The 13,023-nt window shown below is 39.3% G+C and overlaps 1 protein-coding gene across 1 annotated transcript in view; it reads left to right on the top strand.

Moving 5' to 3' along the window:
• Window positions 1-10,038, top strand: part of LOC118428035 (G2/mitotic-specific cyclin-B3-like) — an 18,863-nt gene extending 8,825 nt beyond the window's left edge. Inside the window, exons 4-13 of the mRNA XM_035838001.1 lie at window positions 237-374; window positions 1,598-1,848; window positions 2,287-2,371; window positions 3,008-3,124; window positions 3,629-3,718; window positions 5,763-5,906; window positions 7,782-7,937; window positions 8,386-8,535; window positions 9,334-9,464; window positions 9,781-10,038. Of these exons, the coding sequence (XP_035693894.1) occupies window positions 237-374; window positions 1,598-1,848; window positions 2,287-2,371; window positions 3,008-3,124; window positions 3,629-3,718; window positions 5,763-5,906; window positions 7,782-7,937; window positions 8,386-8,535; window positions 9,334-9,464; window positions 9,781-9,838 (1,320 nt within the window). The 3' untranslated portion in view covers window positions 9,839-10,038. The remainder of the gene's footprint in view (window positions 1-236; window positions 375-1,597; window positions 1,849-2,286; window positions 2,372-3,007; window positions 3,125-3,628; window positions 3,719-5,762; window positions 5,907-7,781; window positions 7,938-8,385; window positions 8,536-9,333; window positions 9,465-9,780) is intronic.
• Window positions 10,039-13,023: the final 2,985 nt, after the last annotated feature.

Below are 13,023 nucleotides of genomic sequence, written 5' to 3'. Positions count from 1 at the left end.
ATGCTTGCAGATTGGATATCAATGTAGACTAGAATGTATTGTTCAAAGGAAGAATTCAGGCATATGCAGCAGGTGCAAAAGATCTCCCTTTGTTCATTTTGTTGGCATGGTTGAATATATTGTACGGTGGCAGGTGAAATTTAAACTCTCCGAACTTCATTGCAAAGTACATACATAGCTTTATACTAGTTTAGCCACAAGATACTGATTGGTGAGATGATTTTTCTCAACGTTAGGCCACCAAGCAAAAAGGATCTGGTCTGTTTGGCTGTGTAAGTTTTGGGGAGGTAGACTCCGACAATGAGAAGGGAACAACAACGTGTCAGGACAAGCCCAAGCCTGGAGAGACAATAGCAGCCAGTACCCTGATACAGGTGACAAAATGTGGACCCACTCATGTTCATTCATGCTAATCTTGTTGTACTAATAAAGGCATTGGCATGGAGATTGTGCATGGTGCATTATAACACTGGCTGGGAGCGGTCTCTGTACAGGCTTGTGCTGGTAGAACTGTAGAAGTAACTAGAACAGGCTTTAACTTTTGTCAGCTTTGAAGCTAGAAATCGTTCATAGGTGTGCATGTGAGTGTCTACAGACCACCAAACTGCTTCCACTACAAAGTTGACAGCTAATTTTGATTGATCAAAGTCGAAACTGTAATTTGCAACACAAGTAATTGGACTTACTCAAGTTACTGAGCTCAGATTTTCAACTATCAAACTCCAATGTTAGTACACCATACTGGCCTTTGTCAAGTTTTCTTTCCTTGATAAAGACTGGAGCTCGACAGTCCAATTACTTATGTTGTAAATTACAGTTGTTGGTGTTCTTTGGTTGTTTTGTTTAAGGGATATTATAATAATATGAATAACTATTGCAACTAATAACAATGGCTTTATCCGGGTAGAAATAGAGTAGCTGCCATACAGAAGGCTGTAAAAACAGTCACCATTGTTATGCAGATAGACAAGCAGCAACTGTTGTTGAACTTGCTAACGACTGCACCTGTTTCCATGTCAAAAAGACAGGGTTGCAATCCATTCTCCCCCAGGTTGTTACGACACATCGAATATGCCTCTGCTGTGCTTTCTTGTCATTGCTGATGATAAAGACTAAACAAAAATTTTATTTACAGTTTCTTTCCTTCTAATGATAGTTTTAATTCATGATACAGATACACAATTTTTTTAGAAGTGACCGGTCTTTCACTTTCAGATATTGTTCAACATTTCTCCATTGAGAATGAAACATGATTCATTTTTTTCACTAACTTCATTTTTGTTCACTGAAGAAGGATGTTGCATGGCATCTAAAATGTCTGTCTCAAAAAAATTGTCCAGTTGTATACTAGTATAGGTCAAATTTAAAAAGTTTATTCTTGAATACCTTAAACACACAAATGTAATATTCTAGTAATTCTTCTTTTTAGGTACCAAAATGTACATTATGGAAAAGTAGTATTTCTTTGTCCAAATCTTTTCTAGTTCACAATAGCACTAACCATCATTCTGAACTCATAAAGACAGCTATGTCCAGTACTAAAAGTACTTTACACTGCATTATTCTGATGTATCCACTATATCATGCCCCCTACCAGGCCTTTGCCCAACAGCTCCAAGGCAAGGAGAAGGCCAAGAAGGTTGCCAAGCTCGAGAAAGCCGTGAAGGTTCTGCCCAGAAGACGCTCGGGAAGACTTGCGAGCAAGCCGAGTAAGATCGCAAGGCCCGTCCTGCCGGGAGATGAGTCGATGTCCTCGCAGGGGAGCGTGTCGTCGCAGGAGAGCCTCCCGTCCTCCCAGTCTTCTGTTTCCCCCAACAGCAGTGACAGCTGCTCCAGCGATGGTAGCAGGTAGGAGCCTGGTCCTTCGTTGGTGTAAGAAAGGAGTAGAAACAATATCCTGATTTCTAGGATTCGAATCCGCACCCATCCAAGGCTGTCAGACCGCAAACCCAGCACACAACCGATTATGCCAAAAGATTCAAAGCCGTTTGGCATGGTTGGTTGGCAGTGCTTGAACGCTGCTGTTAAACTACTCCCCCTTTTCTTTTCAAGATTCGTCCTCGATTCTCTGAGATCTATATCCCTGCGTGGCACATCTTTAGCCTGTTACTCGCAGGGTTGGCATGGGAACAAAATGTAAGACTAAGAAAGGAGTGGAAACATAAAGAAACAATATCCTGACTCCAGGGATTAAAACTCGAGCCAGTATTGCGTTTGTCAACTTGCTCTTGACTTATCAGGACAGGGAGCTGCAAATTAAATATCCGATTCTATCCTTTGTTTCAGACCTGTGTCTCCGGTTCTCAGTGTTCAGGACCTGAACGAGAAAAACAGACAGAAGACAGAGGAAGCCATAGCAGCAGAGGGCAAGGTAAAAACAGAAAACAACTGATGTGCTCTGTTTTTCCCTTTCCACTAAAATTTCAGTCTATATCGTAGAAGCACCTCTGTATGGTGCAATTATAAGAGTAGTACTATCTTGAGACTTAACACGTTTAAAATTGATAAAGTATAGACTATATTTTTATCAAGTGTTGATAGCATTGGATTTCATTTTGGACTTTTAGTTTTAGTCCACTCAATATTTTCCTAGCAGAGATAGTGGTACATGTAGTTGGGATTTTTACCAGCTTGCTGGTGAGGGGAGTGAGCTGGTAAAAATCCTGACTACTCTTCGTCACCCAACCTCTGCTTGGAGTATACACACAAGGAAACTACATTTGTATGAGGGTTCACACCCCTTGCCCCTCAGTCCTATTTTCAAAAACCCTCAATGATAGGACTGATAGACAAACTTGTAGCCTGACTAAAATCGCGCCCCTAGCGGCCGGCCCTACAATTGGAGGGGGTAATTAATTTTAATATTAATTCCAGCCAGCGAGAGCTTGTGTAAACACAGGCTAGACAAACTTGTGAAGTACAAGGAATAAATTGAATTATGAAGTACAGAGATTTTGAGAACTTTTATCTCTACTTTTCTCACTTTTCCCCCCTCCCTTTCCCCCAGCCCCAGGGCATCCCCACCCGGCCTCCGCTGTACGACTACGATCAGGAGAACATCAAAGACCCGGGGCTGGCGCCTCTCTACGCACAGGACATCTTCAACTATATGAAGGACAGGGAGGTACGGATGGCACACCATCTTGAAAAACTTTTTCTTATTCGTAATCTGTAGTGTAATGTAGGTGTAATTAAAGTACAAGATTCTGTCCTTTCCTATATAAAAAAGGTCAACCTGATGTTTTTGTCTTTTCATTTATTCGATTTCAATTACCTGCATTATTTTCAAATAACATCCAAGGTGTTTTTCCTTCCCAAGTTGTAACTTTACCCCCAAGGAGTCAGACTTCTTTCTCTCAATATAAAAAAAATATTGGATCATAAGTATACTCATGTCATTGAATGCCAAGGTAAAAACAGATAAGGTAGAATCCATTCCTCAGTATAACATACTCTGTTTGTTTGTTGAATCAATCTTCCTGACCACTTAGATTTTACACTGAGGGCAACTTTTTTGCCAAACTTTTTTATTCACACACTCGCATGACAGGATAGTCAAATCAACATGGGCTTGCACTTTATAACATAACGTAAGCTAACAAGTTTAACACATTTCCCTGCCCTACAGGAGAAGTACCTGCTCCCCCAGTACCTGCAGATCCACAATGCACACCTGGAGCCGTACATGAGGGCTATCCTGGTCGACTGGCTCGTCGAGGTTTGTTTGCTCACTGACAGTTTATTGGTACCTGCATCTGTATGTATATAGCCGGTATATAGATACTAAACTATTCAGAGGTATATAGCCGGCATAACCGCCTTTCCGTGTAACACACTAGCTTCTGTACCTGTATCTATATAGCCGGTATAACCGCCCTTCGGTGTAACACACCAGCTTCTGTATCTGTATCTATATAGCGGGTATAACCGCCCTTCGGTGTAACACACCAGCTTCTGTACCTGTATCTATATAGCCGGTATAACCGCCCTTCGGTGTAACACACCAGCTTCTGTATCTGTACTCTCATGTCCCTAATAAACATACCTTCCGGAATAAACATACCCCCCGGACAAATCTTCAAAATCTAATAAACATACCCCCCGGAATAAACATACCCCCCGGAAAATGACCAAATTGACCATGCTACTTCTGTTCAAGGGAAAGAAGTAATAACAAATAAGCAGGTAGGTTATTTTTATTTACTTATACCTGATCACCAAATCAGTTAAATATAGCTGTATGAATAATGAATATTGAATAACTATAGATATCTTGTTCAAATTATAATATTTTCTCCATTTTCTAATGAAAGGTATACAGACTCCTAACCGGGGGCCAACAGTGCTTTCAAATTCAACAAGTGAAAATTTACATGATGTATGAATTTTCTACTCAGAACTTGAAGCAAGTAATCAATAAATATTTTTGTACATTACTTAAAATTACTGGCATATCAATAAAATCATTATAAATATAGCTCCAAGTACTCAACTATATATGTTTTAGACATAACCACCAATTAAAACACACATCAACACTCCCAAAATGGACACAAACTGTTCACAAAGTTTTTGTGAGAGCTCGTCTGTGAAGTAGCCCAGCATTCAGGCCACAAATACTAAATATGTTACAGATTATATTTTGACACTAGAAACCGCTAAAATTAGAAAATTTTATGATTATTTCTGAAATTCAACACTCTGAAAATATATACGACATTTTGTACCCATCATTTCACCGAAATAAAATCATTTTCACCCGTTTACGGCCTCATTTTAGTGATTCGAATCTGCCGCGCAACAGGGTGCTAGCTTTACTGTCAGTGCGTGTTATTCCTGGCAGCCATGTTGGATCAGTTTCGGTCTTTTTCTTCAAGTTAAAAGCTGTTTTTACGGACGGATTTCTGCTGTTTTTGGAGAATTTGCAGCCCCAAAACCCACATTACAAGGGAAAGAAGGTTCTAATTGTTGTTTCTTATGTGAAGGAATTATTCGTCCGCCCCGTTGACGCTGCCGATAGCGCATGGAACCACATGGTCGGAAATATACTGTACCTGTACATGCTAAAATTATGTGATCAGTGTGTTCATTTACGATGTAAATAGAGACTGTAAAAGTTGTTTATATAAAAAATTGTGCTTCAAAACGTCAGTGTGGCGGCTTATTTTCCCAATAATAACATTTATTTTGTACATTCATAGCGAAATCGACCGATATTTTACATAATCGCTAGGATGTTTGGGTCACAGTGGAGGGGAAATCCAAGCAGCTTCGGCCGAAAATAGTGAATTTTGAGCAAAAATACCGCGGACATATGGGCAGAAAACCCCAAACTTTTTATTATGCGGTTGTCCCTGGTTAGCAAAGCCCCAATTTTCAAAAAAATAATAAACGTACCGTCCCAAATAAGAACGTACCTGGTGGAATTTTCCTGGGAAAAAAATAAACGTCCCGGTACGTTTATTAGGGACATGAGAGTATCTATATAGCGGGTATAACTGCCCTTTGGCATAACACACCAGCTTCTGTATACAAAATAGCCGGTAAAACCACCCTTCGCGTAACACACCAGCTTCGCAGTCATGCGGTGTGGTAGCAGCTGGTTATATTACACTGAACGACCCGTCACACCTAGCTTTTACACATCTCTCTGGAAATGCTCTTTAAAACTATCCAAAAGAGGATGTTCTAATAAAGTCTTTATACATGTATAATAGAAATCTTGAGCTTGCATTCTAAGAAAGCTCTGTATCCTTCTGTAGGTCCAGGAGAATTTTGAGTTGAACCATGAGACCCTGTACCAGGCTGTGAAGATCGTGGACCACTACCTGGCCAAGACCAAGGTCACCAAGGAGAAGCTTCAGCTGGTCGGGGCAACGGCGCTCTTCATGTCCTGCAAGTTTGATGTGAGTTGGGGAAAAAATTGGAAACCCTCGTATTGCCTAATGGAAGCTTTGATTATGGTGTGTCTATGTTCCTATGCAGGGCTCTCATCAGGATTTTTTCACAGCATAGCAAGTGGCAAAGGTGCCAATATTATAGGAGGTCTCCTACCACTGAAAATTTTGACATATATAACCCTCAGAAATATTACCGGTATTAACCCTCTCGGCACTGCATAAAATTTTTTATGTATTCCAGAACACTAGCTAAAATTTCAGACTTAGCAAGCGTCAATGGGTACTTTTTGTTCATAGTCTTTACAGCTCTTATGTAATGAGTAGACTAGGAAAACTATATATTGCTGCAAAGCTCACAGTCTAAACTTTTTGATAAAAGTAAAACAAACATGATACAATCAATGTTATGGCAACAGTTGCCATGGAAACGGTGCAAAACAAAATATGCTAAACGAAAAAAAAAGTCTCTCTCAAAAGAAAATGTCTGTTCAAGGGCTTAAATGTGTTTCATTTATCATGAAATTGCACAGAAATATTCCACCACATGTATACAATGATTGTATGCAGTCACCTTCATTACTCATGGTACCTAGCAAAGCACTCAACACATCATCACTGTCACTACTGGATGCTTTGAAAAAAATAATAAACACAGCTATAGTTACAATTTATTTATCTTTTTATTTACTTATTCAACATGATAGTTACAAACCTGTTATGTTGAAGAACTACATTGTATTATAGTAGTATAGTTAGATGTAAAAAAAATACATTGTTGTTTTGTTTCAGAACAATTGAAAAAAATAATAAAAGTCTATAAAATGTTTGCACCACCCCTATGAGTATAAGTGTAGGCTCAAACAAAATTATTCTCAAATTATAGACAAAATACTTTATTAGAGTCTATAAAGCTGACAGTATGAAATGGAAACTAAAACACCGTTCAACAGAGTAATCTAGAATGATTTCACAAAGATCAGTGTTGATAAACTCTCAGATATGCTATGCCTAATTCAAACATACATGTACCAACATGTGCCACGCCCCCCTCCCCAACAAGTCCCCCACAGATTCCTACTGAGAAATGCTACTGAAAAATCACATGTTTTTTCCACCTGACTCGGATTCAAAGCATTATTCAAGTCTTTGAGCGACTTTCTGACAAGTAGCTCTTCCCTACACAGAGATAAAGTTACAGAAAATTGCCGAGGGACCTAGCCCAGCACCCGCTAATAACATTTACCCAGTACTAGCGTAAGAAAAACAAACAAAGCCCACCAGGCGTGCCAGAATCGGCAAAATTTGGTCTGGTTCAATTTCCAATCAAAACAACAGCTTATTTACGTTCCTGCTCTCCATTTGTGGCACTGCTGGCACTCCTTTCCCCGAGTCCATGCTCGTGTCGCCATCTGTGATATCACTCTCAGATTCACTCATTTTCACCAAGAAACGCTCCCTCAAAAGCTCTCAAAAACACTCCATGACACCTCCAACGTGGTCCAAATGCTAGATAACGTCTGATTGGTTCATTGTCTCTTGTTAGAAGCCTATTGGCTGGCCAATTTAAAGTAATTTGTCTATTGGCCACAGGTCTGGCGGGAGATTCAAATATTTTGGATTTATAGTGGCGCACCGTGGTTGATGCGCCACGGCACTTTAGTGGCTGACCGTGGCGAGAGGGTTAAGTATTTCTGAAAGTTTTAAACTAAAGAATTTTCAGGGGGAGGATGCCCCAAAATGCCCCTCCCCCAAAATGCTGTACCACTTGCTCGTGGCATTGTGCACCAAGATGCCCTCTATGCTATGAAAAAATCCACGGAGAACATGGACAAAGCTACACAAGGATTTGAATTTCAAACAAATTTTCTGCCGCCTTCACAGGAGAGGTGTCCGCCGTTGATCGACGACTTTGTGTTCATCTGTGACGACGCCTACCGGAGGGAGGACATCATCCTGATGGAACAGACCATCCTCATCAAACTGGACTTCTTCCTAAACTTCCCCATCTCCTACAGGTTCTTAAGGAGATATGCTAAGGTACAGTTTTCTTAAACATTCCTTCTACTTCTTAAAGTTCCCATCTCGTACAGGTTCCTTAGGAGATATGCTAGTTAGCAGTACAGTTTTCTTAAACTTCCCCTCTCCTTAAGCATCTGAAGAAATATGTTATAAGTCTTCCTCAACTAAATACAAAAATTACTTCCAACCAACGAATGCCTAGTATCTATTTCTAGGCCTGAGATTGAATGTTTGAATCCCTGCTGTTTGATCAATCAATGTGCAGCAGTATGCTGTTTGAACTGACACTACTTCAAGCTGCAGTCCACCCTTCATTGTTGACATTGGGGACTTCTCCCAGTACTTTGCACAGTTTATACATATTATCTTTATACATATCATCTGTCTTTATTTTTCATTATCATGACCAGTGGCAAGATACTTTACAACTTCAAAATTGATGATTTTTTTTCTCTCATGTCTACAGTGCTCTAAAGTAGACATGGGGACCCTGACTCTGGCGAGGTTTGTGCTGGAGTTGGCGCTGCAGGAGTACGAGTTTGTCACGTACCGAGAGTCCAAACTGGCGGCAGGGGCCTTGCTGCTGGCCTTCAAGATGAAGAAACTGGGAGACTGGGTGAGTAGATGGGTGTATGGTAGATGTGGGTATTTGGGGTGGGTTTGTCACTGGGTGAGTAGATACCATAGGTGGGTGGAAGTACTGGCCTTCAAGATGAAGAAACTGGGAGACTGGGTGAGTACATGGAAGATAAGACATTGGGTAAGGTATCTGAATTTACAGTGACTTAGTGTGTAGATACAGGACTATCCAAATTGACCCTGCTGCTGGCATTCAAGATGAAGAAACAGGGAGACTGGTTAAGTAGATGGGTGTTCTGAGGGTGGGTTTGTTGCTGGGTGAGTTGATAGGTGTGTCTGTGGTGTTGGTTAGGCCTGCCCAAATATGGCCCACTGCTTGCATTCAAGATAAAGAACCTGAAGGCTAAGTAAAGTAGGGGCCTTAGGGAATGGATTGATGGCTTGAACTGTGGAAGCTTTTTGTGTTGAGTGCTGTGAAAATTTCAAAATATTGAGGCAAAAATATACGGCATCAGTATCTAAGTTTATAGATAGCCTGACCACCATCCTCTGTAGTGACCACTAGGTCAGTCCTTTTGCTTGCTCCATGGTTAGCAAGCAAAGGGATTGAGCCAGCAGTCACTACGGAGGATGGTACTCAAGCCAGTGGATGAAGGATTAGGTCACGAAAAAATATTCCTCCCAGGTTTGAAGCCCTTTCTTTGACTGCACTACCCTTAGTTGAAGGGTGCTAAAAGAAAATTACTTGAGTAAGTTTTCTATTTTCACTACCAAAAGGTTAATAAGGATGCCACTTACGGGACCTGGAAATTCACACGTTCCTTTTATGTTTCAGACCCCGACGTTAGAATACTACTCTGGTTACAAGGGGGAGGAGCTGAGGGACATTGTCAGACACCTGAACTCCATCTTAGCTGCCCCGAAGGACTCCAGACTGAAGACTATCCGGGCTAAGTACTCTCACAGGTAAGACAACTGCACCTCTGAAGCAAAAAATGTAAGTTTTAATCTCCAGGCAGATTTACCGATGGCATAAGATAGTATCAAAGCTGGTCAAGGATTTTAGCTGGCCAAAGGATTAGCCCCAGGCACCTGTACCTGATGTTATGTTTATAAATGCAGCACTACTTCGAAGACTTCCAGTATCTAAGTTAACCCTCAAGTCCATTGAACTAGCAAATAAAAAATATGTAGATTCGAGAAATAAAGGGGGTTTTGTTCATGGTCTATTTCACCAAGGTTTAATAGTTGATTTCTAACGACTGATTTTTTGTTTTTCCAGCGTCTTCTATGAAGTTGCAAAGCTACCGCCCCTGGACATGATTGAGGAGATGGACTAGTCTGCAGCTCCCCCTGTCTGTTTGTGCAATTAGTGCAAGTTTTTAGTCAGCCAGAAGACTCAACTGCAATCAAGAGAAAACAAAGATGACTGGAACTCAGTAAATAACAGATTATTCCAACTGTTTGCACTCATTAGAAGAAGACAAAAATACTTTTGGAAATGTGTATTATGGAACAAGAAATTTTAATGTGAAATTGAAAAGAGAATGTACCAAATGTTTGAATCAGGAGAAACTAGTTCAAAAGAAATTTTTAATTTCGTAATGAAGGAAATCTTCATCAATATGGAATTGTATAATTTTGGAAGCTTGATTTTGTTGCAAAAAGCTAAAATCACATTTTTACTACTAGATTGTGTAAGTTGTGTTCCAACTAGCTCTCAAGACAAGTAGAAAAATTACAAAACACCACCAGTATTTCACCAACTATTGCCTTGCCATTCAAAGACATGTCTGCAGTCACTGCAATCTTTCAACCAGTAGAGTCTGTTCCAGGTTTGTAGTAATATGTGGAGTGCAAAATTACCACTTTCTAGCTCATAGTAACGTCCATGCAGATGTAGAATCCAACTCAGTCTTGTTTCACACATTCTTGCAGCATTTAGTTTGGCCTTTTAATAAAAGTGCGCCTTTTTGAGTCTCCATCTAAAGGGGAACTGCGAAAAGCGCACTTAATGTTGCAAAAACAGGTGGAAAACAATGAGCCAAATCCTTACGTCTGCTTGTAGACTAATCTCCAAGCAGTTCATAGTGCAAGATAGCAAAGCTATATCTAGCAGTAGTCATGTCTACAACAGTATTACCAGAAACATCTGAAGTGAGGACTTGCCCTTCAAAACAATGTTCCTTGAGTCAAATCTGGCACCTGCCTAGTAGAGGCTTTTTAAAAAGTTGTGTATATAGAATGTCAAACATGTATGTCAGTATTTGTTTCTGTAGCAGTAACTATTTTTATTCTGCTTTAGGTGAAGTCACACATGTATGCTATATACTTAATAGTTTCATGTTATCCTTGTCTTGTACATAATGCTGTTTTCTGTCTTTCTTCGTCTAATACCAAATGTGTTGTGCATGGCAGCAAAAATTCTTCAATTCTTTTCATATCTTTTCCATTGTCAAGACTTTGTGTTTGAGAACGAGCAAAACTTTTTGTTACAGAAGTTTCATTTCATGTTGCCCTATTCTTGTCTTCATCACCATGTGTTGTACAATTGTTTCCTGTGTTCCAAAAACAAGTGCTGTCTTCTTTGTATCAGTTTGCAAACTTTGTTTCTTACTGGGTAGATTGAATGGCGCATCCCTAGATTTTGTTTTCATATTTTGTTGTATAGTGGCCCAATTACTAGGGGTTTTTCCTTTTACTGTTGTACAAATAACAATTCCTTATACTTAATAGTAATTTTAGTCATTGTCAGTTGTCTATTGTGCAGTCAGTAGTGTTGTATGTTAACCATTTGTCCTATCCATTCTCCTAGAAGTAGAACATTAGTTATTGTATAGTTCTCATTGTAGTTGTGTAGAAAAAAAAGACTTCTATTGACAATAGGTGCAAATACATGTATGTACTAGATGTTAGGAGAATATTTCATTATAGTCAATAATTCAACATCTTGGGTGTGTGTTTTTTAAATACGGTATGTATACTGAATTTCTGTTATGTTCATTTACTAGTCATTGTCCACATGGCATTGGTTCTGGCCAAGTCTCAAGGACCCAGTGAAAACTGCATGAAAGATGTACCAAAAAATGTTACAAGAACCCATACACCTTTCTCACGCGGCGGTCATGATAGATCTAAAACGAGTTCAATGTGGCAAACAAAAGGCTGTCCATCATAATTAGCAGTTCGACCAATGGTAGCCTGCCAATTAGGAATTCGACCAATAAGTGAATGGCTGCAAATTCGTTAAAAATTTGCATTATTATGTTTTTATTTTGCATCTCTTAAGGGGCTATGGGGTCAGTCTACACTACTCTAAATTGCTACATCTTTCGGTGCATAACACTTCTTGTAATATTTATTATTCTATCTTATATCATGAAAATTTGTGTGGTTTGGGGGAAAACTAAATGGGACCTGATTTTAGAAATAAGTTTTGTCTGTTTGCCTCATTGACCTCTTCTTCGATCTATCATGGCCGCCGCGTGAGAAAGGTGTATAGAACACAGATCCTTGCATCTGCATATATTTGAGTTGTGCTAAGCCATATTTTGGTTGACAGTGATAGTGTTTGTTTATTCATACCAATTTTGGGCCATCTTCCAAATCACAACAAATTTGGGAAGCTTGACTCTTAGTTGAGCTGTTAGAAAACTGTTTCGAGTTTGGTTCTTGAAGATTATGTGACAGTGGAGTTGCAGTTGTTTCAATACTGGAATTGTCAATACTTGGATAAAAAACAGTTACCGGGTATATAAATTATAATAAGAGACCACAGTAGAAATCCTGAGTTAGTATAGCTTTAATGTCACTTCATAAATCCTTATAAATGTGAGCAAAACTTACATAGTTTGTTAGTCACCCTGTAAACCAACTAGACACATACTAGCACTACATCTCCAAACCATTTACCTGTTTATGAACTTGAAAAAATCATATACAAGGCTTATAATACTAGCTATACACTAACAAATTCAAGCTGCAATATAACAGAACAGCTCAATTCCATAGCTAGTCTAATACAACAACATTAATTTACAGCACCAATAAGTTTTTGCTGTCGTTTTCTTATCCTTAAAGCGTACAGGAAGGCACAAAGTGTTGTATATTTGAATATTTTGTCTGAGTAAAACATGAAGTACCATTAATAAACTATAGGGGGTGCTTCAAACCTGCTTTGTACAAATTCTCGATGGACAAAAAACATTGTGTTATGACCAATAGCTAGGGCGTTCTAACTCTACGCAAGAATTATATATACCATGGCATAATCACAAATTAAAGCTTTAAATGTATGATCATATTAGGCAGATTCCTAATACATTTGACCGAGATAACGTGCTCAAAAAATAACTACGTTGTATTAGAAGTTTTTTTTTTTCAAAGACCTCAGCTGTAGGTAAAGATAACTAGCAAAACAATGTTAACATTGGTCCGGTTATCACAGAGTCCGTTAGTACATTGCTTCATTGGTCAAAATTCCGTTTACACGTGACCCAAGATAAACTGACACACCTATCATTGC

This window comes from Branchiostoma floridae, chromosome 12 (genome assembly GCF_000003815.2).
Source record: "Branchiostoma floridae strain S238N-H82 chromosome 12, Bfl_VNyyK, whole genome shotgun sequence".
Lineage (NCBI taxonomy): Eukaryota > Metazoa > Chordata > Leptocardii > Amphioxiformes > Branchiostomatidae > Branchiostoma > Branchiostoma floridae.
This window is presented reverse-complemented; position numbering and strand designations above follow the sequence as displayed.